This window comes from Cetorhinus maximus, chromosome 10 (assembly GCF_964194155.1).
Source record: "Cetorhinus maximus chromosome 10, sCetMax3.hap1.1, whole genome shotgun sequence".
Classification (NCBI taxonomy): Eukaryota; Metazoa; Chordata; class Chondrichthyes; order Lamniformes; family Cetorhinidae; genus Cetorhinus; species Cetorhinus maximus.
This window is the reverse complement of record NC_135888.1, coordinates 33,981,025-34,002,958: the sequence shown is the minus strand read 5'-3', so window position 1 is coordinate 34,002,958 and position 21,934 is coordinate 33,981,025. Positions and strand designations below refer to the sequence as shown.

Sequence of the window (21,934 nt, the reverse complement as noted above, 5' to 3'; positions counted from 1 at the left end):
AGGTCAATCATCTCAGTTCCAGGACACAACTGCAGGAGTTCCTCAGGTTAGTCCTAGGCCCAACCATCTTCAGCTGCTTCATCAATGACCTTCAAAAGCGGGGATGTTTGCTGATGATTGCACAATGACCATCTCCAACAAGAGAGAATCTAACCATCGCACCTTGACGTTTAGTGGCATTACCATCACTGAATCCCCCACTATCAACATCCTGGTTACCATTGACTAGAAACTGAACTGGATTAGCCATATAAATACTGTGGCTACAAGAGCAGGTCAGAGGCTAGGAATCCTGCAGCGAGTAATTCACCTCCTGACTCCCCAAAGCCTGTTCAACATCTATAAGGCACAAGTCAGGAGTGTGATGGAATACTCCCCAGTTGCCTGGATGAGTGCAACTCCAACAAGACTCAAGAAACTTGACACCATCGAGGACAAAGCAGCCTGCACTTTTGGCACCCTTTCCACAAACATTCACTCCCTCCACCATTGACGCACGGTGGCAGCAGTGTGTACCATCTACAAGATGCACTGCAGAAACTCAGCAAGGCTCCTTAGACAGCACCTTCCAAACCCATGACCAATACCATCTTGAAGGACAAGAGCAGCAGATACATGGGAACACCACTACCTGGAAGTTCCCCTCAAAGCCACTCACCATCCTGACTTGGAAATATATCACCGTTCCTTCACTGTCACTGGGTCAAAATCCTAGAACTCCCTCCCCAACAGTACTGTGGGTATACCTACAGCACATGGACTGCAGTGGTTTAAGAAGGCAGCTCACCACCCCTTTCTCAAGGGCAACTAGGGATAGGCAATACATGCTGGCCTTGCTAGTGATGCCCACATCCCATGGACGAATGAAGAAAGATGCTGCATCATGGTCAGATCTGCAAGTGTGCAGATGGATTTGGCTACCACTTCCACACTGGAAGGGATGGGCTTCAAAGCCCTGTGCCTTGACATTGATCACAGGCGCTATTGCAGGCCCACCAATGCACCAAGCATTTCATTATGCATACCCATCAGCTTTTTTCTGTACTTGTAACCTTGTCCTTCCACGAGCTAGTACCTGTGCTATCCTTGTCCTTTACCCTGGTTGTAGGCCACACGTACCTATGTCTCAATACACATCCCACTTCTGAGCTACCCTGTAAGGTACTTGCAATGTCAGTAGCCAAGCTGGTGATTGAGAGTGTGGGAACAAGTGACACTGTTTCTTCTTATGCCTCTTTCATCCCTTGCTCTTCCACCACTGCCTAGCCAGGTGGCAGTTCGAGGGTATATGAAAAGAGAGTGGCAAGAGGGTAGGGTTGTGGTGAAGGGAGGGGGAATGCAAGAGGAGAATGCTTACATCATCTGTAACTTGTAAATCAGAAGAGGTTGTGGGATTAAGGGGAAGTGGGATGCTCGAAGGAGGATTAGGTATGAGCATACCGTCATCATCGATGGCTCCAGCTCAATCATTGGCCATGATCACAGTCATGGTCATTCCAAGGGAGAGCATTATTTCCTCCATTGAGGTGAGAATATGCAACTGTGCCCTGCTGGTGAGGGGCGGCTGACTCTAGTTGTGCGCTACCCTACCTAGTTCTGCGAGAGAGAGCAGGAGGTGTGTCAGTGAGTGTGGTACAAAATGTTTGAGTGATGTACTTGTCAGTGTGTGCAAACTTTGAGACTTGCAGCCGTGCTTAATGTGCGAGGTTGAGCTGAAACGTTTGTGATTGATGTAGATTAGTGAGTGAAGGAGATGGGAAATTGAGCAGTGTCTGAGGATAAGGTTCAATTGTTAAGGTATGGCATTTGGAGATTTATTCATTCACCTTGACCGCTTGTGTGAGGTCTTGAAACTTCTTATGGCACTACATCCATGTCCTCAGGAATACACTGCTTACATTGATAGCAACTGGCTAGCTGCTCCTATTGCCTTCTCAGGGTTTGTGTAGAGGGCTTCCTTGCCCCCTTTGCATTGGGGACACCTCTCCTGCCCTCCGCCTGTTGCACTAAGGCCTCCAGTACTGGGTTTAGAGAACCCTGGAGCATACTATCTGCCCTGTTGTGACACTAGTCAGTGTTCTTCATACTCAGACTTAGATATATTTGTACATGGAACACAGAAGGTTAGTGTGCAGGTACAGCAAGCAATTGGCATGTTGATTTTTATTGCAAGGGGTCTGGAGTAAAACAACAAGGAAGCCTTGCTACTATTGTTGAGAGCTTTGGTGAGACCACACCTGGGGTGCACAGTGTTCGTCTCAATGGGCAGAACTTTCCGAGCCCACTGGTGGCGGGCATGATGGCTGGTGTGCACACATGCTGCTCAGGAGCGACAGTGAGCCGTGGCTGGTCAGTGCCTAGCAACACCCAGGGTCTACAGATGCTGCCTGCCATTCCTGCAGATGACTGAGAGCCAGTGTCGCCGACGACTGCGCATGTCTATGTACCTGGTGGCTCACATCTGCCACTTACTGCAGGACTTGGCGCCAAGGGGACATGGAGGACATCCATTACTAGTGGCTGTAAAATTGGCTGCAGTGCTCAATTTCTACACCAGTGGCTCCTTTCAGAGCTCCACAGGTGACCTCTGTGCATCCATGAGGTCACGGATGCCATCTTATCATGGCACACAACTTTGTGTATTTCGCCCGGGACCATGGCAGCCAGGATGCAAGGGCCATTGGATTCACCCTGATCTTGGGATTCCTACAGGTACAGGGTGCGATTGACTGCACTCATGTGATGCTCAGGTCTCCATCACTACCCTTGGTGGACTTCGTGAACTGGTGGGCTTCCACTCACTGAATGTGCAGCTGGTGTGCAACCACCAGAAACGCATCCTGCAGGTGTGTGCAGGGTTTCCAGGGAGTGTGCACGATGCCTACATCCTGTGTCACTCGCAGATCCCTGCAGTCTTCTGGGGTCCACAGAAGCTGCAGGGTTGGCTCGTTGGGGACAAGGGCTACCCACAGAGGCCGTGGCTGATGACATCCGTGTGGTGGCCTCAGACTGCAGCAGAGCGACACTATAATGATGCTCATGCAGCAGCTCACAAGTTGGTGGAGCAGATCATCGGGATGCTGAAGATGCGGTTCCGGTGCCTGGACCGGTCTGGTGGAGCCCTGCAATATAGTCTGCAGAGGGTGTCATGCATCGTTGTTGTTTGCTGTGCCCTTTGCAACTTGGTGCTCCAATGGGGGGACAAGCTGGCTGAGGAGGAGTTGCACGTCTCCTCTGATGAGGAGGACACTGACAGGGATGAGGATGAGGGGGTCCTTGGTGTTGACGATGATGGGGATGAGGCTCTCACACTGGCTAGATGAGGCCAGTATGTTTGGGAGGCCCTCATAGCTGCCAGATTTGTGGAGGATGATGACGACATGTAGTGAGGTGTCCCCATAGATCCCCACCTCATAGTTGTGAACATTTGACTCCAGTCTGGCTTATGGCAGCACCAATACCCTCTGTGAGAATGCTCCTGTCATGGAGATGCAGTGGAGGCCCTAATATTTGCTCGATCGCAGGAGGATGATGACAGCATGCAATAAGGACACTCCAAAGATCTTCACGTAGCCTCTAAGAATGCCTGACTCCTGTCTGGCTGAGGGCAGCTCGCTTGTGCTCCATGATCAGGGCCTTCTCAGAGATGCAGCCATGAAACTTTAGACACATCTGATGCTGTGTCCACCTTCACCACCTCAGCCTTTCAGGAGCAGGTGCACAGCATCACTGGTCGCAGATGCTGGTGTGATGGGGGCCAGACTCGCCTTAAAGGTGCTGAGAACACACAGAGAGAATGAGAGAACTCTGTGACACCTGCCCACTACATTCTGGCAGCAATGACCAGCACCGCCGAGTTGCAGACATCAGTAATGTTTCCAGGGATTGTGAGGCTGGACCATTGCTGTGGTCAGAAGGCTGCACAGAGCACAGGGAAGGGGCCCTGGACTGAGACAGCTGCCTTTTATTTTGTGCAGAAATGTTTCACATCTGAGTGACAAGAACACTGCTCATCAGAACAAGGATCCACAGGCAGGGTGACATTCTTAGGAGTTTGTTGACAATAGCGAACAGAATGTACAAGCGATCAACACCCATGCTCAGGCTATGCAACTACTTTTATCTAACTTTTCTAATCCTGCTGCTACATCTTGTTGCTCCCCAGTCATCCACAGTCGAGGTGGAGGCAGTCTGCTGACTGTGACACCCTGTCTATGATGACTTTGGCGGGCGTCCTCTGGCGGGCCGAGGCTTGGTGGGCCCTGGCCAGCTTTCGGGGTCCTGCTGTGTGGCAGGCCTGTGAAGCTGGAGCTGTGGAGGTCACAGGAAGAGGGGATTTGGATGGGCTGGTCACTCCCAGAGTCACTTGGACGGATGGCCAAACTCAACTACTATTGCAATGCAGTACAAGCTTGGTGTTAACATGCTTTGCTGATCTTGATTATGTGGCATACTTCATTCACTTTCTGTGGTTGAATTTTACATCAACATTCCTGCTTTGGCATTGGCTTATTTGTTGCATGTTCATAGTTTACAAAAGATCTAGTAAAGAAAGGCACAGTGTCTTGGCTTACTTAATCTCCTCTTCTATTCTTATCAACATTAATGATCTCTTTCACAAAGGACTTTGACCCTTCATCTAGATTTCCCAATTTAAAAAAAAATCTAATTTGCTAGATTTGGTGTTGGGGGTGCCATGATGGTGCAAAGGAATAGAACCTAATCTCCAGTGGAAACGAGAAGAATTGGGGGTGAAAATGTTTTGTATAAATAGCCGAGAACGGAAAGGAGGGGATTGGGTGCGATGAGCAACAAGTGGTAGCCGGCAGCAGCCTGCAGTTTTGATGGGGAGGCAGAAATAACACTTCGCTCCTCCTGGTTTCGTAATAAATACATTTTTCTTCTATTATTTTGCTGAAAGCTTCCCATTCTCCCTTTAGAGATTGCTTGTTTGGCTGCTATTTTCTTAAGAAAACTGCATGGTGCATGCTGCACCAATGGCAACTGAGTATCAGAAAGCGATCTGAAATAAGCATTGGGGAGCAAAATTTGATAACACCTGAAAATGAGCACGGAGATTGGAATATGCGATTAACCCATGCCTGCCCCTTTCATTGCAGGCAACATGCAAACGTCATAATGTCCACTGATTTACGGGATAGTTGCATGCAGCCCAGCACTAAACACGCTTAAGGTGCTGTACACTTTAACAAGGGACCTTCTCACCTTTTAAAACTAGCCTGCAGTACTTAAACGTAGCTTGTCACTCTTAAAGGGGAGATGCATTCTGGCTGGAAAAGATGCTGGAACATAGGAAACAAGAGTAGGAAATAGGAGTAGGAATAGACCAAATGGCTCCTTGCGCCTATCCCACCATTCAGTACAACATGGCTGACCTCCTGCCTCAGCTCCTCTGACCTGCCTGCTCCCTTGATTCCCTGAGAGCTCAAAAACCTACTTCTGCCGTGAATATGTCCAATGATAATTCATTTATAACCCTCTGGGTTAAAGAATTCCAGAGATTCACAACTCTGACTGAAGAAATTTCTCCTCATTTCACTCGTAAATGATTGGGCCCATATCCTGAGATTGTGCCCCGTGTTCTAGATTCCCAGCCAAGGGAAACAGTCTCTTGGTATCTACCCTGTCAATCCCCATCAGAATTCCCTATGTTTCAGTGAGGTCACCTCTCATTCTTCTAAAGTCCAGACAGTATATATCCAATTTACTCAGCCTCTCAGCAGAGGAGAACCCTCTCAGGAGCAATCTAGTGTACCTTTGCCGTACTACCTCCAAGGCAAGTATAGATTTCCTTAGATATGTAGGGTGGAATTTTCCTAGAATTGCACTAAGTGCAGTAGCGGGCAGGTAAAATGGAGTCCTACCCGCCGACGAAAATGGCAGGTTTTCACGCTGTATCATCCCGAGCGCGCCTCATCATTTATTCACTCCCACAAAACATGCCGTTTCCATGGCCATCACCCCGCTGTTGCATCATGCCAGCCGCCATCTTTAAAAGGCAGCCGCCAGCAAAGCACTCGTCACCACCAGCTCACCACCGTTGCCCAGGAGACATGGCCAGCAAAGGAAAAAAACCTGCAGGCCTCCGCCGCAACGACGGGTCCCTCGAGCGACTGCTGCATGCCGTGGAGGCCCGCCAGGATGTGCTCTACCCCCCACTCTGGCCACAGGATTGGCAGCAAAGTGAGAGGTGGTGGCAGCAGTGGTCAGCGCAAACGCCCAGCAGAGGACAGCCACACAGTGCCACAAAAGGATGAATGATCTCTTCCATTCTGTCAGGGTAAGTCACTCTTCTCATCACTCAACTCACACACTCACAAACCCATCACACATCCACAGGGCCCTCACTCACTGCCAGTTCAAGAGACATCATCATTCATTCTCTCACACTCACTGTCATTGTCCTCAGCCCGTCCATGGGACTACTCAACACCCATCTGGCCTGGGCGTACTTAACAAACGCCCAGCAAACGCCCAGCAGAGGACAGCCACACAGTGCCACAAAAGGATGAATGATCTCATCTGTTCCGCCAGGGTAAGTCACTCTTTTCATCACTCCCAGCTCTCTCACTCTCAAACCCATCACACATCCACAGGGCCCTCACTCACTGCCAGTGCAAGGGACATCACCATTCACTCTTCCACACGCACTGTCATTGTCCGCATCCTGTCCATGGGACCACTCACCACCCACACAGACTGGGCGTACTTATCATCTGGCCTGACAGTCGGCCTGATACACTCTCCCCATCTCTATCCATGCAGGACAAACTGGCTCACAGCAGAACGGAATGGCCACAGACAGGTGGAGGGATGCTGGAGATCAAAGCTCTGACAGAATTTGATAACAGAGCCACCCAGCTGGCCGGCAATGACCGGGACTGGTCCTGTGCTGACAGTGAGGTCGGTGCTACTCTACCAAGTGAGGATCCAGCAGTGCAACATCCATCAGACAACCATGCTGTGAGTGATGTGTCATCTTTCACAGGCCACAGCCATGCACTAATTATCTCCCTTTGCTTTCGCAGGCACATCTGCCAAACAGCCGACAGAGTCCATGACCCAGGGCTTCCAGTCAAGCTCCGAAGAAACCTCTGAAGAGGAATCTGAAGGCACCCTCCCTGAAGACCTGTCACAGCGCTCACCCACACCCTCCACCAGTGCAGAGACACACACCTCTGTGGGACCTAGCTTTAGGGTAGCCTCGGGATCACAATCTGGTGAGCACATCGCACTTTCTGATTCAGGCCAGAGGCAGGGACTTCCTAGGTCCTCAGCACTTGGAGGACTGCTGGAGGCCAGAACGTTGCTGAGTCCGAGTCAGATGACGAGTCCCTGGACTCGGTCATGTCACATTTGCTGGAGCTGCAAAGGCAAGCTCGGGAACAACAGGAATGGATGTCCACTGCGCTCCTCAGATTGCAAGGTACAATTAGGAGTCCATCCGTCTTCAGGCTGAGGTGACAGCGCCATTATTGCCATGCATCAAGGTCAACGCTGGCAGGATGGCGGCCGCCATGGAGACCTTGGCCCAGAATGTCACTCCTGCACTGCTGCGCGGACTTAACTCCATCGCTGATGCCATAGTTGGCCTCCAACATTGTGTACGTGTGAGGGGTGCTGGGCAGCTCGATCTCACTCCAGCTACCCCTTCCGCACACGGAGTCAGCCAGGGGTGCTCAGGCACCCACAGGGAGGAGAATCAGCAGGTGCACAGTCCAGGAGCGGGATGATGTTTCCAACAGGAATTAAAAATAAAATAAAAATATTTAAATCTCATTTATAACATGTCTCTGCTTAAGTGACAGAGTCAGATGAAGAGACATGTTTACCTCTTTTTTAAAATCTTTATTTGTAATGTTATAAATCTTCAGCTCCCTGAGGCAGCTCTGTGCTTTCAGTGCGTGCACCCGTGTGCATGCGCAATCTTCCGTGCTCGCCCTCCTCCATCCCCAACCCTGGCAGTGCTAAGCAGTCAGGGCCCGATTGCAGGCGGCAGTGGATTTTAAGGTCACTCTTGGGCCCACCCGCTGTGCCCACCTGATGAGGTAAATATCCTGCCCCTAATAACAGTTTGAGGCACAAAGCACACAAGGGGCAGAATCAAATTGGCATATTGACAAGTCATATTGACTTGACAGCTTGATATGATGGCAGCAATAAGTGCTTATATTTCAGTGCCAGTACTTTTCTAAGGAACAATTAGACTGGTAGCAACCAGACGGATCAAGGGAAAATAATGTTCAAATTAATTCCATTCATTTTAGCTTCATCTGGCTTCAGGCTATGGGAGTCTTTGGCCAAAAATCAATAGGAGACCAGTTTAAAACAACTGCACACATGCAAGCTTACTGATGTGCAGCTTTTTCCTTGTTCTAGTCGCTGTGGAAATCAATTTGCAATATGAACAGGGTACGTTCCATTGTACAGAAACCTTGAGGCAATATTATAAGACAACTTGGTGGAACAATTCAGCATTGTAAAAATGACATTAAACCATTCTGTCATCTCCGGGTTCTGGTTTAGATTGTTTCAGGAAGGAGGTCAACATTGGTTTGGTAGAGATACTTTCTGGCTTAAGTACACAATTTCACCAGAGCAGCTAGAACTTTACTTGGCATTTGTTTCTCTGCCAAGCCTAAAAGGTAGAGCCACTGAAGCTAAACTTATTATACAACCAAATAGCCTTTGGGACACAGTGAATGATCTAATCGATGCATAGGTGATTGCTTCAAAAGGCATTTTCATTTTGTAAGCTGGGGCAGTATCACAAAGCTTCATTGGATCTCAGCAGGAGTGCTTGATGCTTTCACTAGGAGCAGGGTGAAAAATGATTGAAAACACTGTTAGCCCATAATTTGGCGTGCATGCACACGCCATGAAAATAGTATATTAAGACAGGGTTCATTTAGACTGAAAATTACTTCCTTTGAATCTCAATATCATCTCATAACCACAGCATAATTATCAGCGTCTTTCTCTGCATTTCATGCAGACTGAATTTGGAGCCTCATCTGAGCTGCTTTTTATTCTTAACCTGGACCCTATCATCAATATTTATGATTCAAATTTTCCAAGTGCTTTGCAGTTGGATTTTAATGGCTCTAAATGCATCCATTATGCCGTGAAGGCATGCCGTAATCTCACTTTAAACATGGACTGTATTTGTATGGAAGCATGGAACCTTCTGGAACTGAATTTATTTTTTTAAATGAACACTAATCAGATGGCTAAGATGGCTGCCAAGGGTCAGGTGACTTTTGCAAATTCAACACAGACTACAACAAGCTTCTGAAAAGGTCCTTATTGAATCATCCTGTTGTGGGGAACTCCCCTCTTGAATAGACATGCCCAGACGTTTACTCCAAACTCAGAATCAATGGACTTTTAGACTCCCCATCTCTAAGTTTACAATTCAACACAAGGATAACTGCAGAAACCCGTTATCCACAAGTGGATGTGAAGAGCCATCATCTATCACCATTGTGTAGCAATGTGTCTCAGATTTAAGCGATTCTGGGTGGACAATAGCAGTTAATTATGTGACCTAACCTGGCTTCTAATATCAAAAATTCTTTATTATTCAAAGATCCAGAGAGACTTGGGCAGTCTGCAAAGAACACCACTGCAGAATATCAGCTGCAGGCTAAGGCAGTAATCCCAAAGCCTTTTTAAAACTTGCAGGCTGCTACCTATTAAAAGGCCTCCCAGCCTGATTCCTAAATCCAAGTCCATCTGTAAAGAAATTGGATCTCCTGATACGAAAACCACAAGGGCCTAACGTCTTGACCTGCTGAACACTCATCTGTTCAAGGGAATCCTGAAATAATCCTGATATCCATCTTCAGCTATTTGAACTCATCTGAAATACAATTCAAGACCGGAAAAGACTGCTTTCGTTACCGGATCCACAATGACTGTTCTCCTACAATGAGCCAGATACATCAACTGTGAACTATTCTTTAGTTTACAACTTGTAAAAGTATACTATTCAACTGTACCTTTCTTGTGTGTGAGTGATGTAGCGTTTAGATTTTGGGGTGAATATGTGAATAAATAATCTTCTTTATTTAAACCCACCAAAGTTTGCTGCTGTTATTTAAATTGACTACACACTATGGGGGCTAGGAAACTTACATATTTTCCTCTCCAAAAACCACACTGATTACAGACAACAAAGGAAATGGTTACAAGGACTTCAGTCTTCTCCTGACCCTATCCATGACAGCATCCAAATAATTTAGTCAATGTTAGTGCACAGCATAGAATCTACACACAATGCACACATTTAACGCTGGTTTAACGGTGACTGGCGGAGGAGCTGTTGAAAAGATCTAAGAGTAGAAAGTCAAGAACAGAAGTCTCATTTTTTAAAAAGAAATGATTCCAAAGCTCATGTAATTCTGTTTAGAACATAAAGATTCCTGAGTGACTCGAACCATTGAACTATCATGTTAAGGTTGTCTACAATAACTTGCATTAATATTATATTCCTCCCATGCAGGACGATCTTTCAGTGTGCTTAAGTAGAATAGACTTTTACTTGATTGGCAGAAATTTTCTAACTTTCATCTGGAGATTAAAGGGATTCTGTAGCAGCTACGGTAGAGGATAAATGAACTTGGTTTGTGGAATGAATGGGCTAATAGACCTTTGGTGTTCATTTGTTTCCTTATCTTCCACAGTGTGCTATAATTTTATTCCATTTCTTCAGGCTCCCATTCTCATTTAAGGTTCTCTTCTCCCTCCCCATTCAAAAGGCTGGTCTAGAGCAGTTTGAATTCTGACTTTTGTGGCTCAATAAACTTAATTTTAAGTAATTGTGCCTTTAATTTCCATGCCAAATATATAATTGAAAAATGCATTTCCAGTTTGAAAACAGGTCTTTAAAGTCTGCTTTGGATTTGAATCAACTTCTGGACAGCTAATTCAGAAGCGTGTTTGTTTGCTTCAAAATTGAATTAATATTGTTATTGAGCTGGACAACAACCTAACCTATACCTCACTCATCAATTTTTCTTAATACAATATTTCATTAGGAAGGAATGACAAATAATTATGGATTCTCAGAAAAGAGCCAGAACAGAATAGATTTTTGGTCGTAAAATTAGAGCTACACTGCTTATTTCCCTTTTTCTGGTCCTTTCCTCCTCCTTCACTGAGATGCCAAATTAATCTTAACAAGTATGAGTGAGTTATAGAGAGGCTAACAACCCTCTTTCCAGGCATTAACAAGTATAATATTCTTTCCTCTTCATTATCTACACTGCATCGTGCCAATTTGCTGCCTCTCTTATTCTGGTTTAAATCCAATTCTGCAGTGACTTATTAGGCTACTGAACTTAGATTTTCCAATTGCTTTTTTTTTAACACATTAGCCCCTTTTATTATAATTGAGTTAATGGTATCAAAATAACCTCAATCAGAAAATCTAGAGCTTGGTTTCTTATTGGGAAATCTTATCAAAATCAATAGGAAATAATTCGATGAATTTAAACACCAACATCAGCTACAAGCTTTTCGCAATAACATGTCCATTTATGAAAGGAGCCAAATGTTTGAGCAGTCAAGAACAGAAGAAATAGGAGCAGGAGTAAACCATATGGCCCTTTGAACCTACTTTGCCATTCAATATGATCATGGCTAATCTTGGGCTTCAGCTCCATTTCCCTGCCCATTCCCCATATTCCTTGATTCCCTGGGAGACCAAAAATCTGTCTGTCTCAGCCTTAAACGTATTCAGTGATGGAGCATCCATCCTGTGGGGTAGAGAATTCCAAAGATTCACAACCCAATGAGTGAAATAATTTCATCTCATCTCAGTCCGAAAGGATCAATCCCTTATCCTGAGGCTGCGCCCCCATGTTTTAGATTCCCCGACCAGCGAAAATAATCTCTCAGCATCTACCCTATCAAACCCCTTCAGAATTTTGTATGTTTCAATGAGATTGCCTCTCATTCTTCGAAACTGCAGAGAAAATAGACTCAACTTGCTCAGCCTCTCATCATAGGACAGCCCTCTCACCCCAGGGACCAATTTAGTGAACCTTCATTGTACCACCTCCAATGCAAGTATATCTTTCCTTAAATGTGGAGACCAAAACTGCACACACAACTCCAGATGTGGTCTCACCAAAACCCTCTACAACTCCAGGATGACCTCTTTATTCCTGTACTCCAATCCCCTTGCAATAAAGACCAACATGCCATTTGCCTTCCTAATTGCTTGCAGTACCTGTGTGTTAACTTTTAGCATTCCTTGTATGAGCACAACCAAGTCTCTTTAAACATCCACACTTACAAATTTCTCACCTTTTAAAAAATATTCAGCTCTTCTATTCTTTCGACCAAAGTGAATAACTTCACACTTCCCTACATTATAATCCTTCTGCCATCTTGTTGCCCACTCACTTAACCTGTCTGTATCTCTTTGCAGCCTCGCTGTGTTCTCCCCACAGCTTACCTATCCACCTAGCTTTGTATCATCAGCAAACTTAAATACATTATTCTCTGTCTCTTCATCTAAGTCATTAACATAGATTGTAAATAGCTGAGGCCCCAGCACTGTCCCTTGCGGTACTCCACTATTCACTAGCTGCCAACTTGGAAAAAGTGCCACTTATGTCCACTCTGCTTTGTATCTGTTAACCAATCCTTTGTCAATGCTAATATATTACCCAACTCCATGTGCACTTATCTTACCTATTAATTTTTGCGTGGCACCTTATCAAAAGCATTTTGGAAATCCAGGTTTACTATACCTACTGGTTCCCTTTATCTACCCTACTAGTTACATCTTCAAAAAACTACAATAAATTTGTTAAACAGGATTTCCCTTTAGTAAAACCATTTTAATTTGATATAATCACACTCTGCTTTTCTTAGTGCATTGTTAACACTTCCTTAATAATAGATTCCAGCATTTTCCCAACAACTGATGTTAGGCTGACTGGCCTGCAGTTCCCTGTTTTCTCTCTCCTCTTTTGAAAAACAATGTAACATTTGCCAACTTCCAATCTGGTGGGACCATTCTCAAATCCAATGAATTCTGCAAAATTACAGTCAGCGCATCCACTTTTCTGCAGCTATCTCCTTACAACCCCTGGGTATTGGCCATTGGTTCCATCGGGATTTGTTGCATTCTAGTCCCTTAAGTCTCTCCAATAGTTTTTCTCTGTTGATATTAATTTCTTGAATTTCCTCACTTTTTAATCCCCTATTTTACCATCTATTTCTGGAATGAAACTTGTGCCTTCTACTGTGAACTTAATTTTCTAGCATTGAGCATTGTGTGATATGACAGGATGAGCATGGATTCAATATGTGTACTTATTATGAGTAATCTGAAGCTGCTTTGGTGTCCATAATGACCACATTGATAAGCAGATCCTTTTTAAATAATGCCCTGGGGTACTTTGTTTATGCAAAATCAGTAAATGATGATAACAGGAAATGCTGGAAACACTTGCAGGTCTGGTAGTATCTGGGGAAAAAGAGAGTTAATGGGCTGGATTTTACAGGGAGTGGGCTGCTTGCTGACAGCCCTTCATGAAATTTTTGTAATTGGAAATTCTCTCATATGGTGCCAACTGGTACACATTACTTCCTGCAGATGATTGCATAGGACACCATTACTGTTGATAAACATTAATATTTCGCATCAGGAAAAGTTACACTGCTTCTGTTTACTTATGTGATTCTGCAAAGCATCCGTGTGAACACTGATGAATTGGAGAATATGACAGCGCAAAAGTATCCACTTGTTACTTTATTTCCTTCAATGGTTTTAGTCTTCCTTGCTTATGTTTAGAAATTCCCCAGAAATGTTTTCTCAGCCAAATGATGAATATGTTATCATAAAATACATTCTGATGGTGTAGATACTGGGCTGTATAAGATTTATGGAATTGTTCAGCATTGACTTTCATAAATCAGCACAAGACTTTTGAATGATCGCTATTGACACCATGTTAACCCAAATGCCATTCCCTTCCTGTCCACCTATATCAGTATATTGGTGATCAGGCAAGGTTGGAGACATCAATGTTTTTTTTTCTGACAGATGACAAAAATGTGGATAAATACATAGATTGAGGAAACACAGATGCATAACAATGTTATGTAAATAGCTTGAATACTGCAACACTGATGTGGAGTTACATTCATTGGTTCTCTTCTATCAAAGACCATCATAACAAATTAGTGCTCAGAAATCATAACCATGATTGCCCATTGGTGAAATAAGCAGACTCACTGTGACTGCTGGGAGATTTTCTCTTTTTTCAACATCTGCCTCATCAGCCCCCTGAGTTCCCTCTTGCATAAGCTCCAACACATCCAGAGCTCATCCTATTCCACAGGAAACCCTATTCATCATTCACAATAACTGATGACCTCCATCGAGTTCCCTTACTTCTTCAGCTTTTAAATTATTGTTCTCATTCTCAGATCCCAGCCCAACCTTTTTTCACCCTGTCTCTTGTCCCATGTTTTCTATGGCAATCTCCACTCATCCAATTATGGTATACTGTGTATTCCACCCTCCTATCTCTGTCATTGGCTCCTGAGTCTTCAGGCATTTTGCCTGAAAGCTCCCAAATGTTCTTTAACAACTCCTCCATATTGCTATATGTTCTCCCCACCTTCAGAAGTCTCACTAAAACCTATTTCTTCTCCCATGTCTTTATCCATCTCCCCTGCTTTTTTGCAAGTCTGACCTCTGACCATGAAGCACCATCAGAAAGTCAAGAGTTATATTAGTAATGCCACATAACCTTGATAATTAAATAACTTGACAAGAGATTCTTTTTTCCCATTAGTTTCAAACCTGGTATCTTCATGGTTACAAAGAGGAAATGTGAATCTTTCAATGTTAATTCTGTCCAATATTCCAAAATAACAAAGTCTAAATTCCAGCAACTTTTCTCTTGTTTCAGTGTCCTGTGGGCCTGAGACCTATGAGGGACGATTCTGGTTGCTTTGACTACACCAAAGGAATTGATTGTTCTGATGGGTACAATGGAGGCTGTGAGCAACTTTGCTTACAGCAGACGGTGCCGTTGACCGAAGACCCTTCGTCCAATAATATCCTTATGTTCTGTGGGTAAGTACAGGTTTAAACATTCACTGAAACTTGGCTGTCATTTCTTTGAGAAACAGATGCACACACACATACAGCTAATTGAGCCCTTTATTTAATTGTATTAAATCACAATGGGTTTTAAAACAACTTTAATAAAGCGGTTCTGTAATTGAAAACTTTTTTCATTCATTGAGAAGCCAAAAACTTGGTTTTTCAAGAAAAAAATTGGGTAGTTTTGCAATGACTCCATGAGGCAGCAGGGGAGAGTCTTGCTGTCCTGTCTCCAATTTCTCTTGTAGTGATGGGAGAGGGTTTGTACTGGGATCCACCTCAAGCTAGATGATCTGAGGAGCTCCAGCAAAGTAAGTTGTGTATCATCAGAACTTATCTTTAGGTTGTTTCTTTCCAGAAACATTTGAACTTCTTCCACATTTTGTCAAAGCTGGATTCCTCCAAGGATGTGCTAGTGCAAAAGGTATCCACCCATCAAGACAATGTGATGACCCAGAACAGGAAATTTAGGTGTGCCTGTGCCTGGACATGTGCTGCTCCTGTCTTAGTCCATGATGATGAGCAGGAAATTTGGCCCCACATTCTGAACACCTTGACAATGTTAGGGAGGAAATTACATCTGATTTTTGTTAGCTCGCAGAAAAGGGGAGAGCTCAGCTCTTGCTGACCCATCAGTGCTGTACATCCATGCCTCAAAACTCATAACAGCCGGTTTTTTGGCTCTACAAGTGGCATTTTAGATTTTGGTGCAGGCCACATCACATTGGGAGGACATAGAGTGGATGCTGGAACGCGCACTGGATGTATGCAAAGTATGCAGATCATGACATCAGTCAGCATGTAAGGCTGACTTAACTCTAGCGGTACCATTTTTGATCTTGTGGCTCCAGCTAACACCTTGTCTTTAGGTCGCACAGCTGACCATGCGTGGAGCAGCAGGAAGGGCCCTCCACCAGTGCTGTTTAAAAGGATTATCAACTACTTTCAGATTTCTTGATAGTCAGTCGTTGAATAATTTCTACTAGCTCTTGCTGAGGTATCAGAAGTGCTTGGAGGCTTGTAGGTAGGTAAATAATTTGCCATAGTCCATGAGGGACCACAGGCATCTCTCTGTATGAGTGAGAGAGAGAATTGGTTATATAGCTTGAGGGGCAGCATTCCACATCAGGCATGGGGTAGGGGGGGAGGCAGGTCCCAAGTCTAACTCAGCCAGAACGGGAATTGAACCCGTGCTGTTGGTGTTATTCCAAACTACACACTAGCCAATCAAGCTAACTGGCCCTCTATTGGAGGCCTGCACTGCGACTTAAGTTTGTTGAAGTCTGTGGCACTTGGTGAAAGCCCAGGTTCTCACTTAAGGGGGTCTGCTCAGACCACTTGCTCCCTGTCATGAGTGAAGCATTGTGTGAGACTAGTTGTTTATTTGTAAGGCAATGGCGTTTGAAGATGCATTCACTAACCTTGACCACTCAAGTGAGATCATTAAACATTTTGTGGCACTGCACCTAGGTCATCAGGGCTCCCCTGCTGCAATGACTGCATTTCCTACTTGCTCCCAATATCTTTGTAGTGTCTGCCTGAAGGACCTCCTGGTCCCCTATGGGTGAAGGAGCTCTCTACTTCTGTCACCCCCTGCAGCAAAGCCTCCAGTGCTACATCGGAGTGTCTTGGAGCTGCCTCTCCGCTATATTGTGCCATTCATGTATCTTTCTCAAGTCAAATTCACTCATAGAATTACTTTCAGCACTCATTCCAGTCAAAATGTAACTCCACTTTTAGAGATGGAGGCTGGCTTTAAGTAATGCAGGCTAACTTTAACTCATGCTAGCCTGTTACAGCTTTGTAGTCCATGCTCAGACTTGCAGCCGCTCAGCAGCATGCTTACTGCTGGCTGCACACAGAAATCATTGAAATGAGCAGGGGTACAGAGTTTACTTGCTGCTTGCATCAGAGGCAACGGGCACGAGGTAATCATGCACTGTGGTGCCCGCGCCTGTTTCCAGGCCACATCAAATTTTGTGGCCCTAATTTCTTACTAACCTATAGGTGGATTTGTATGCACTTCCTTGCCACTTGCCATTTTACAATGTGATGATAGGACAGGTTGGAGTCTCGTGCTTGGTCTTTTAACTAAAATTGTTCAAAGGATGTGCTCATCGCTGTCAAAGCTAGCATTTATTGCACATTCTTAATTGCCCTTGAGGAGATGGTGGTGAGCCACCTTCTTGAACAAATGTTGTCCTTGTGCTGGGGGTGCAACCACAGTGCTGTTAGGAAGGGAGTTGCAGGATTTTGACCCAGCGAGTGAAGGAATGATGATCCCTTTTGAAGTGAGGATGGTGTGTGACTTGGAGGGGAATTATCATGTGGTGGTGTTCCTACACGGCTATTTGGCATGATTCCAACCAATGGAGAGTTTTCCTCCCGATTTCCATTGACTTCATCTTGCCTAGATTCCTTCACGCCACACTGGTCAAATGCTGCCTTGATGCCAAGAGCAGTCACCTTGACCTCACCGCTTGACTGTGTCTTTTGTCCGTGTTTGGACCAAGGCTGTAATGAGGTCAGGAGCTGAGTGACCCTGTTGGATGGTGGGGATTCGGCAATGTTAATGCCAGTGAATGTCAAGGAGAGATGTTTAGATTCCCTCTTATTGGACATGGTTATTGCCCAGCACTTAGGTGACGTGAATATTGCTTGCGAGCAGTACATGTTTATTCCTTAATGATCTTGTGGAAAAATGTATCAGTGGAGAGGTGGTTATGTCAACCAACAGGATCTCAGTCACCTCTTAAATCAAGAAAGGAACTGAAAAAAGGCAATGGATCATTTCAGTTTTCTTTTTCACTCTTGGGACTTGGCATCTCTGGCAAGGCTGGTATTAATTTCCCATCCGTAGTTGTCTTGAGAAGGTGATGGTGCCCTTATTGAAAGTGGTTTCACACAACTAATTGGCTTGCTAGGCTGCTTCAGGAGGCAGTTCAGTATCATACAACATTGCTGTGGGACTGGAGTCATACATATGCCAGATCGGATAATGGTGGCAGGTTTCCAGACCTAAAGGACATTAGTAAACCAATGTTTTTTTTTATGATAAACGGACAACTTCATGGTCACTTTTACTAGTTTTAACTGAATTCCAACCTTTAAACTGCCTTGGTGGGATTTCAACTCACATTCTCTGCATTTTTGGTGCAGGCCTCTGGTTTACTGGTTTAATAGCATAATCACTACACTAATGTACATAGAAGAGATGTATATTGAATGATATGTCCATATGGGAACTATGTACTTCTGGAGACAAGTGAAAGGCTCTGAAATAATATGCCACAAGAACATTAGCAATAGGGGCAGGACTAGGCCGTACAGCTCCTCGAACTTATTCCTCCATTCATTAAGATCATTACTGATCTTTGACCTCAACTCCACTTTCCTGTCCTATGCCCATATCCCCTGCTTCCCTTAGAATCTAACAATTATTGATCTCAACCTTGAATATACTCAACAATTGAGGTAGAAAATTCCAAAATTCACTGTGTGTGTGAAGAAATTTCCTCTCATTTCAGTGATAAGTGTCTGACTATTCTGAGATATGTTCCCTCAATCTAGATCAGTGCTTCCCAAATTATCACTCAACATGACCCCATTTTAACACTTAATTAACATGATCTGAACATCAGCTAAAACAATAAAGCAGAATAGTAGCCTTCTGTATATAATTATTAAAATTATAATTATTAAAATTCATGTATTATAGATCAACATGTAATATATCATACAAATATAACAATCTGTGTTTTTAAAGTACTTTATAAAAGTGTTATTATATGTACTCATGTAGGTTTCAACCAAGCTCTCCATATTCCCCATTGACAGAAGACTCAGTGAAACCTTTCTCTCCCAGCCCCAACACTTTAATTAGCCCCTCTCCCCTTTCCACCCATACACAGTAATCAGCCCCTCTCCCCTCCACATGCACACAGTAATCAGCCCCTCTCCCCTTTCCCCCCCCACACACAGTAATCAGCCCCTTCCTCCTCCACAAGCACACAGTAATCAGCCCCTCTACTCTCTGTTCCTCACATACAAAGTAATCTGCCCCTGTCCTCTCCCCTGCATAGCTACACAGAAATCAGACCCTCTGCTCTCCCCTCCACATGCACAACGTAATCAGAACTCCACAGTTAAGAGCCTGCCAACTGAAAATGACCCGTTTATGCCTTCTCCCTGTTGTCTGTCTTTTAGCCAATCTGCTATCTGTGGTATTATTCCATTAGCCCTGATCCTGTGATCATGTGGCACCTTATTGAATGACTTTTGAAGATCCAAATATACTACACCCACTGGTTCCCCTTTATTTACCCTGCTAGTTAACATCCTCAAAAATTCTAATAGCTTTGTCAAACACAATTTCCCTTTCATAAAATGATATTGACGCCACCTAATTACATTATGATTTTCTAAGTGCCCTATTGCCACTTTCTTAATAATGAAGTCCAGCATTTTTCTGAGACTGATGTCAGTCTAGCTGATCTGTTTTCCTATTTGCTCTCTCCCATCTTGAACAGTGGTGTTGCATTTGCTTCCCATCCAGGGGAACCACTTCAGAATCTAGGGTACTTTAAAAGATCACAACCTTTGTGAGATAGATAGATTACTAATAAAAATACATTTTAAAAAATTGTCATGACTGCTCTTCCTATACGAAGACAGCACCAATCTTATCGATCCACCTTTCTTCAAAACTGTCACAGAGACCAAGTTTTCAGAATGCTCTTTACAGCTTTCAAAACATTAACAAAGTTTTCTGTTACCTACGAAGGGGAAAGAAGCAATTCTCGTACATTTGCAGAGCTGCTTGAGGAGTCTCATTGGGGAAATAACTTCAGTGCTTTACTTCATACCAGTTTGCTGCCAGGGTTTGACCACAGGATTTGATCACCAGGCATGGACTATGTTGCAGACGCACTACAATAGCAAGTGACTTTGTAGTGACCGTAATCCAGAGACACATGGATGAGAGAAAGATTAAACTCCTGTAGGTTCTTTGATATGTAAAGAAAAATATGTATGGGGAAACAGAGTATTACCAAGTTCACGGGATTCTTTGAACAAATCTTTTTCTTAATTTAGTGTGGAGTTGCAGTTCTCAAAGAGTTAAGCAGTCTAGAATATTTGAATATAAATAAACTTTTAAGATTAAAAGTTCTTCTTTTGAAACTCAATTTAAAAGTCAAATGCAGTTGTATGTGTCCACAGAAAATGAGGTTTGCTACAGTGCAGTTGTTATCTTATGAATACATTTATATTACTGAGTCATAAAAGCATGCATAAAAGGTCGCCTGTGTAAAATGGAAATCATAGATATGACGTTGAGCACTTTTTGAAATCCATTATCTATTTTTATAGCTCAGTCTCCTAGTTGTTATCAAATGTCGAACAAGCCTAGATTTCATTTGCAGCATTTCATTAAATGGTTCAATAACCTCAACTTTCAATGATTGCAAAAACATTCTTCTGGCTCAGAGATAAAGGTTCTGTCTCTGGGCTGCACAGAACGGGCCAGGCTGTACATTTCGCTGCTGTTAGTAAGTTGGCTGCTGATAGCCTATAGTTGTTCATATTTCCTTTGGGTTAGAGAAGCAAACATTAACTAGGTGCTCCAGATCACTCTAATCCAGAATCACTGAATTGTGACTGCCGACTCATAATGTGGACACTGCACAGTCCCAGTTGTGATGTCCTTGTACCATTGGATAATTATGGTCATGTGCGTGAAGGATGACTGGTGTCATGGAAACCAATTTGCAGCAGTGTATGAAAAAGAAAGAATAGTGCTCAAACATTACAAATCCGAGCTCAAAACAGCGGGAAAGAGGTCGGGAGCATAAAGTATGAGAAAGACCTGGGGGGTATATTTTTTGCCTTAACCACATAGATAGTAATCTGGCAGAACAAATCACCCGCCTGTTATCAAACTCACCAGATTTTAATTCCACTCCATTAAAATGAGCAGTCTTACATTATTTAGTGTGTGTTGTAAACTTTCCTCCTCACAGAATAGCTAATTGGCTGGTGGTAATGTTCCAAATGACAACTTATAGTTAACATCAAGAGATGTCTTCTTTCCCAAGGCCTGTTACTGACTGATGAAGCTTCTTTCTCTGCTGGCAGCTGTGTGGAGGAGTACAGACTGGCAGCAGATGGTAAATCTTGTGTGCTACTATCAGAGGCATGCGAGGGCACCAAATGCCAGAAGCTTGATGCCAAACTGAATGACACGCTCTTTGTGGAGATGCTACATGGGTACAACAACAAATCGCAGCAGGTCAACCAGGGTCAAGTTTTCCAGATGACCTTTCGGTGAGTGCAGACTTTATACTGAATGATATTTGAAAATGATTATTTAAGTTCATTTCATCTAATTATATTGTATTAGTTGATGTGGGAGTAAGAAATAAGATCATAAACACAGCAACAACTCTGCAGATGGTTTATTTTGGGACCCTATCACGTAATTTCATCCACTGGCAGAGAGATTATTGGAGTTATTTCAACCACCATCTTCATTATTTGACAAGAACGCACTTTAGCAATGTCATGAACTCTCGGGCTTAAATATTTTTTCTCAGGGAATAAGTGTATCCATCTTAGATTTGTTGATTTTGGAGAAGAGGAAAACTGCATTCAATACATTGCCATCAGAACAGTATTTCTTTTTTTGTCCATGTGATCCAAATGTAGGAGAAAAGCTCTAATTTGTCTGATATATCGATCCACTTTAAAGGAAAGTTGAACAATTCCATTATGCCCATGGAA

The 21,934-nt window shown here is 43.9% G+C and overlaps 1 protein-coding gene across 6 annotated transcripts in view; it reads left to right on the top strand.

Moving 5' to 3' along the window:
• Positions 1 to 21,934, top strand: part of astn2 (astrotactin 2) — a 1,702,785-nt gene that overhangs the window by 924,747 nt on the left and 756,104 nt on the right. For all 6 annotated transcript variants that reach the window (XM_078550334.1, XM_078550333.1, XM_078550331.1 and 3 more), the window contains 2 exons: positions 14,958 to 15,124; positions 21,290 to 21,478. In XM_078550334.1, coding sequence (XP_078406460.1) covers positions 14,958 to 15,124; positions 21,290 to 21,478 — 356 coding nt within the window. The remainder of the gene's footprint in view (positions 1 to 14,957; positions 15,125 to 21,289; positions 21,479 to 21,934) is intronic.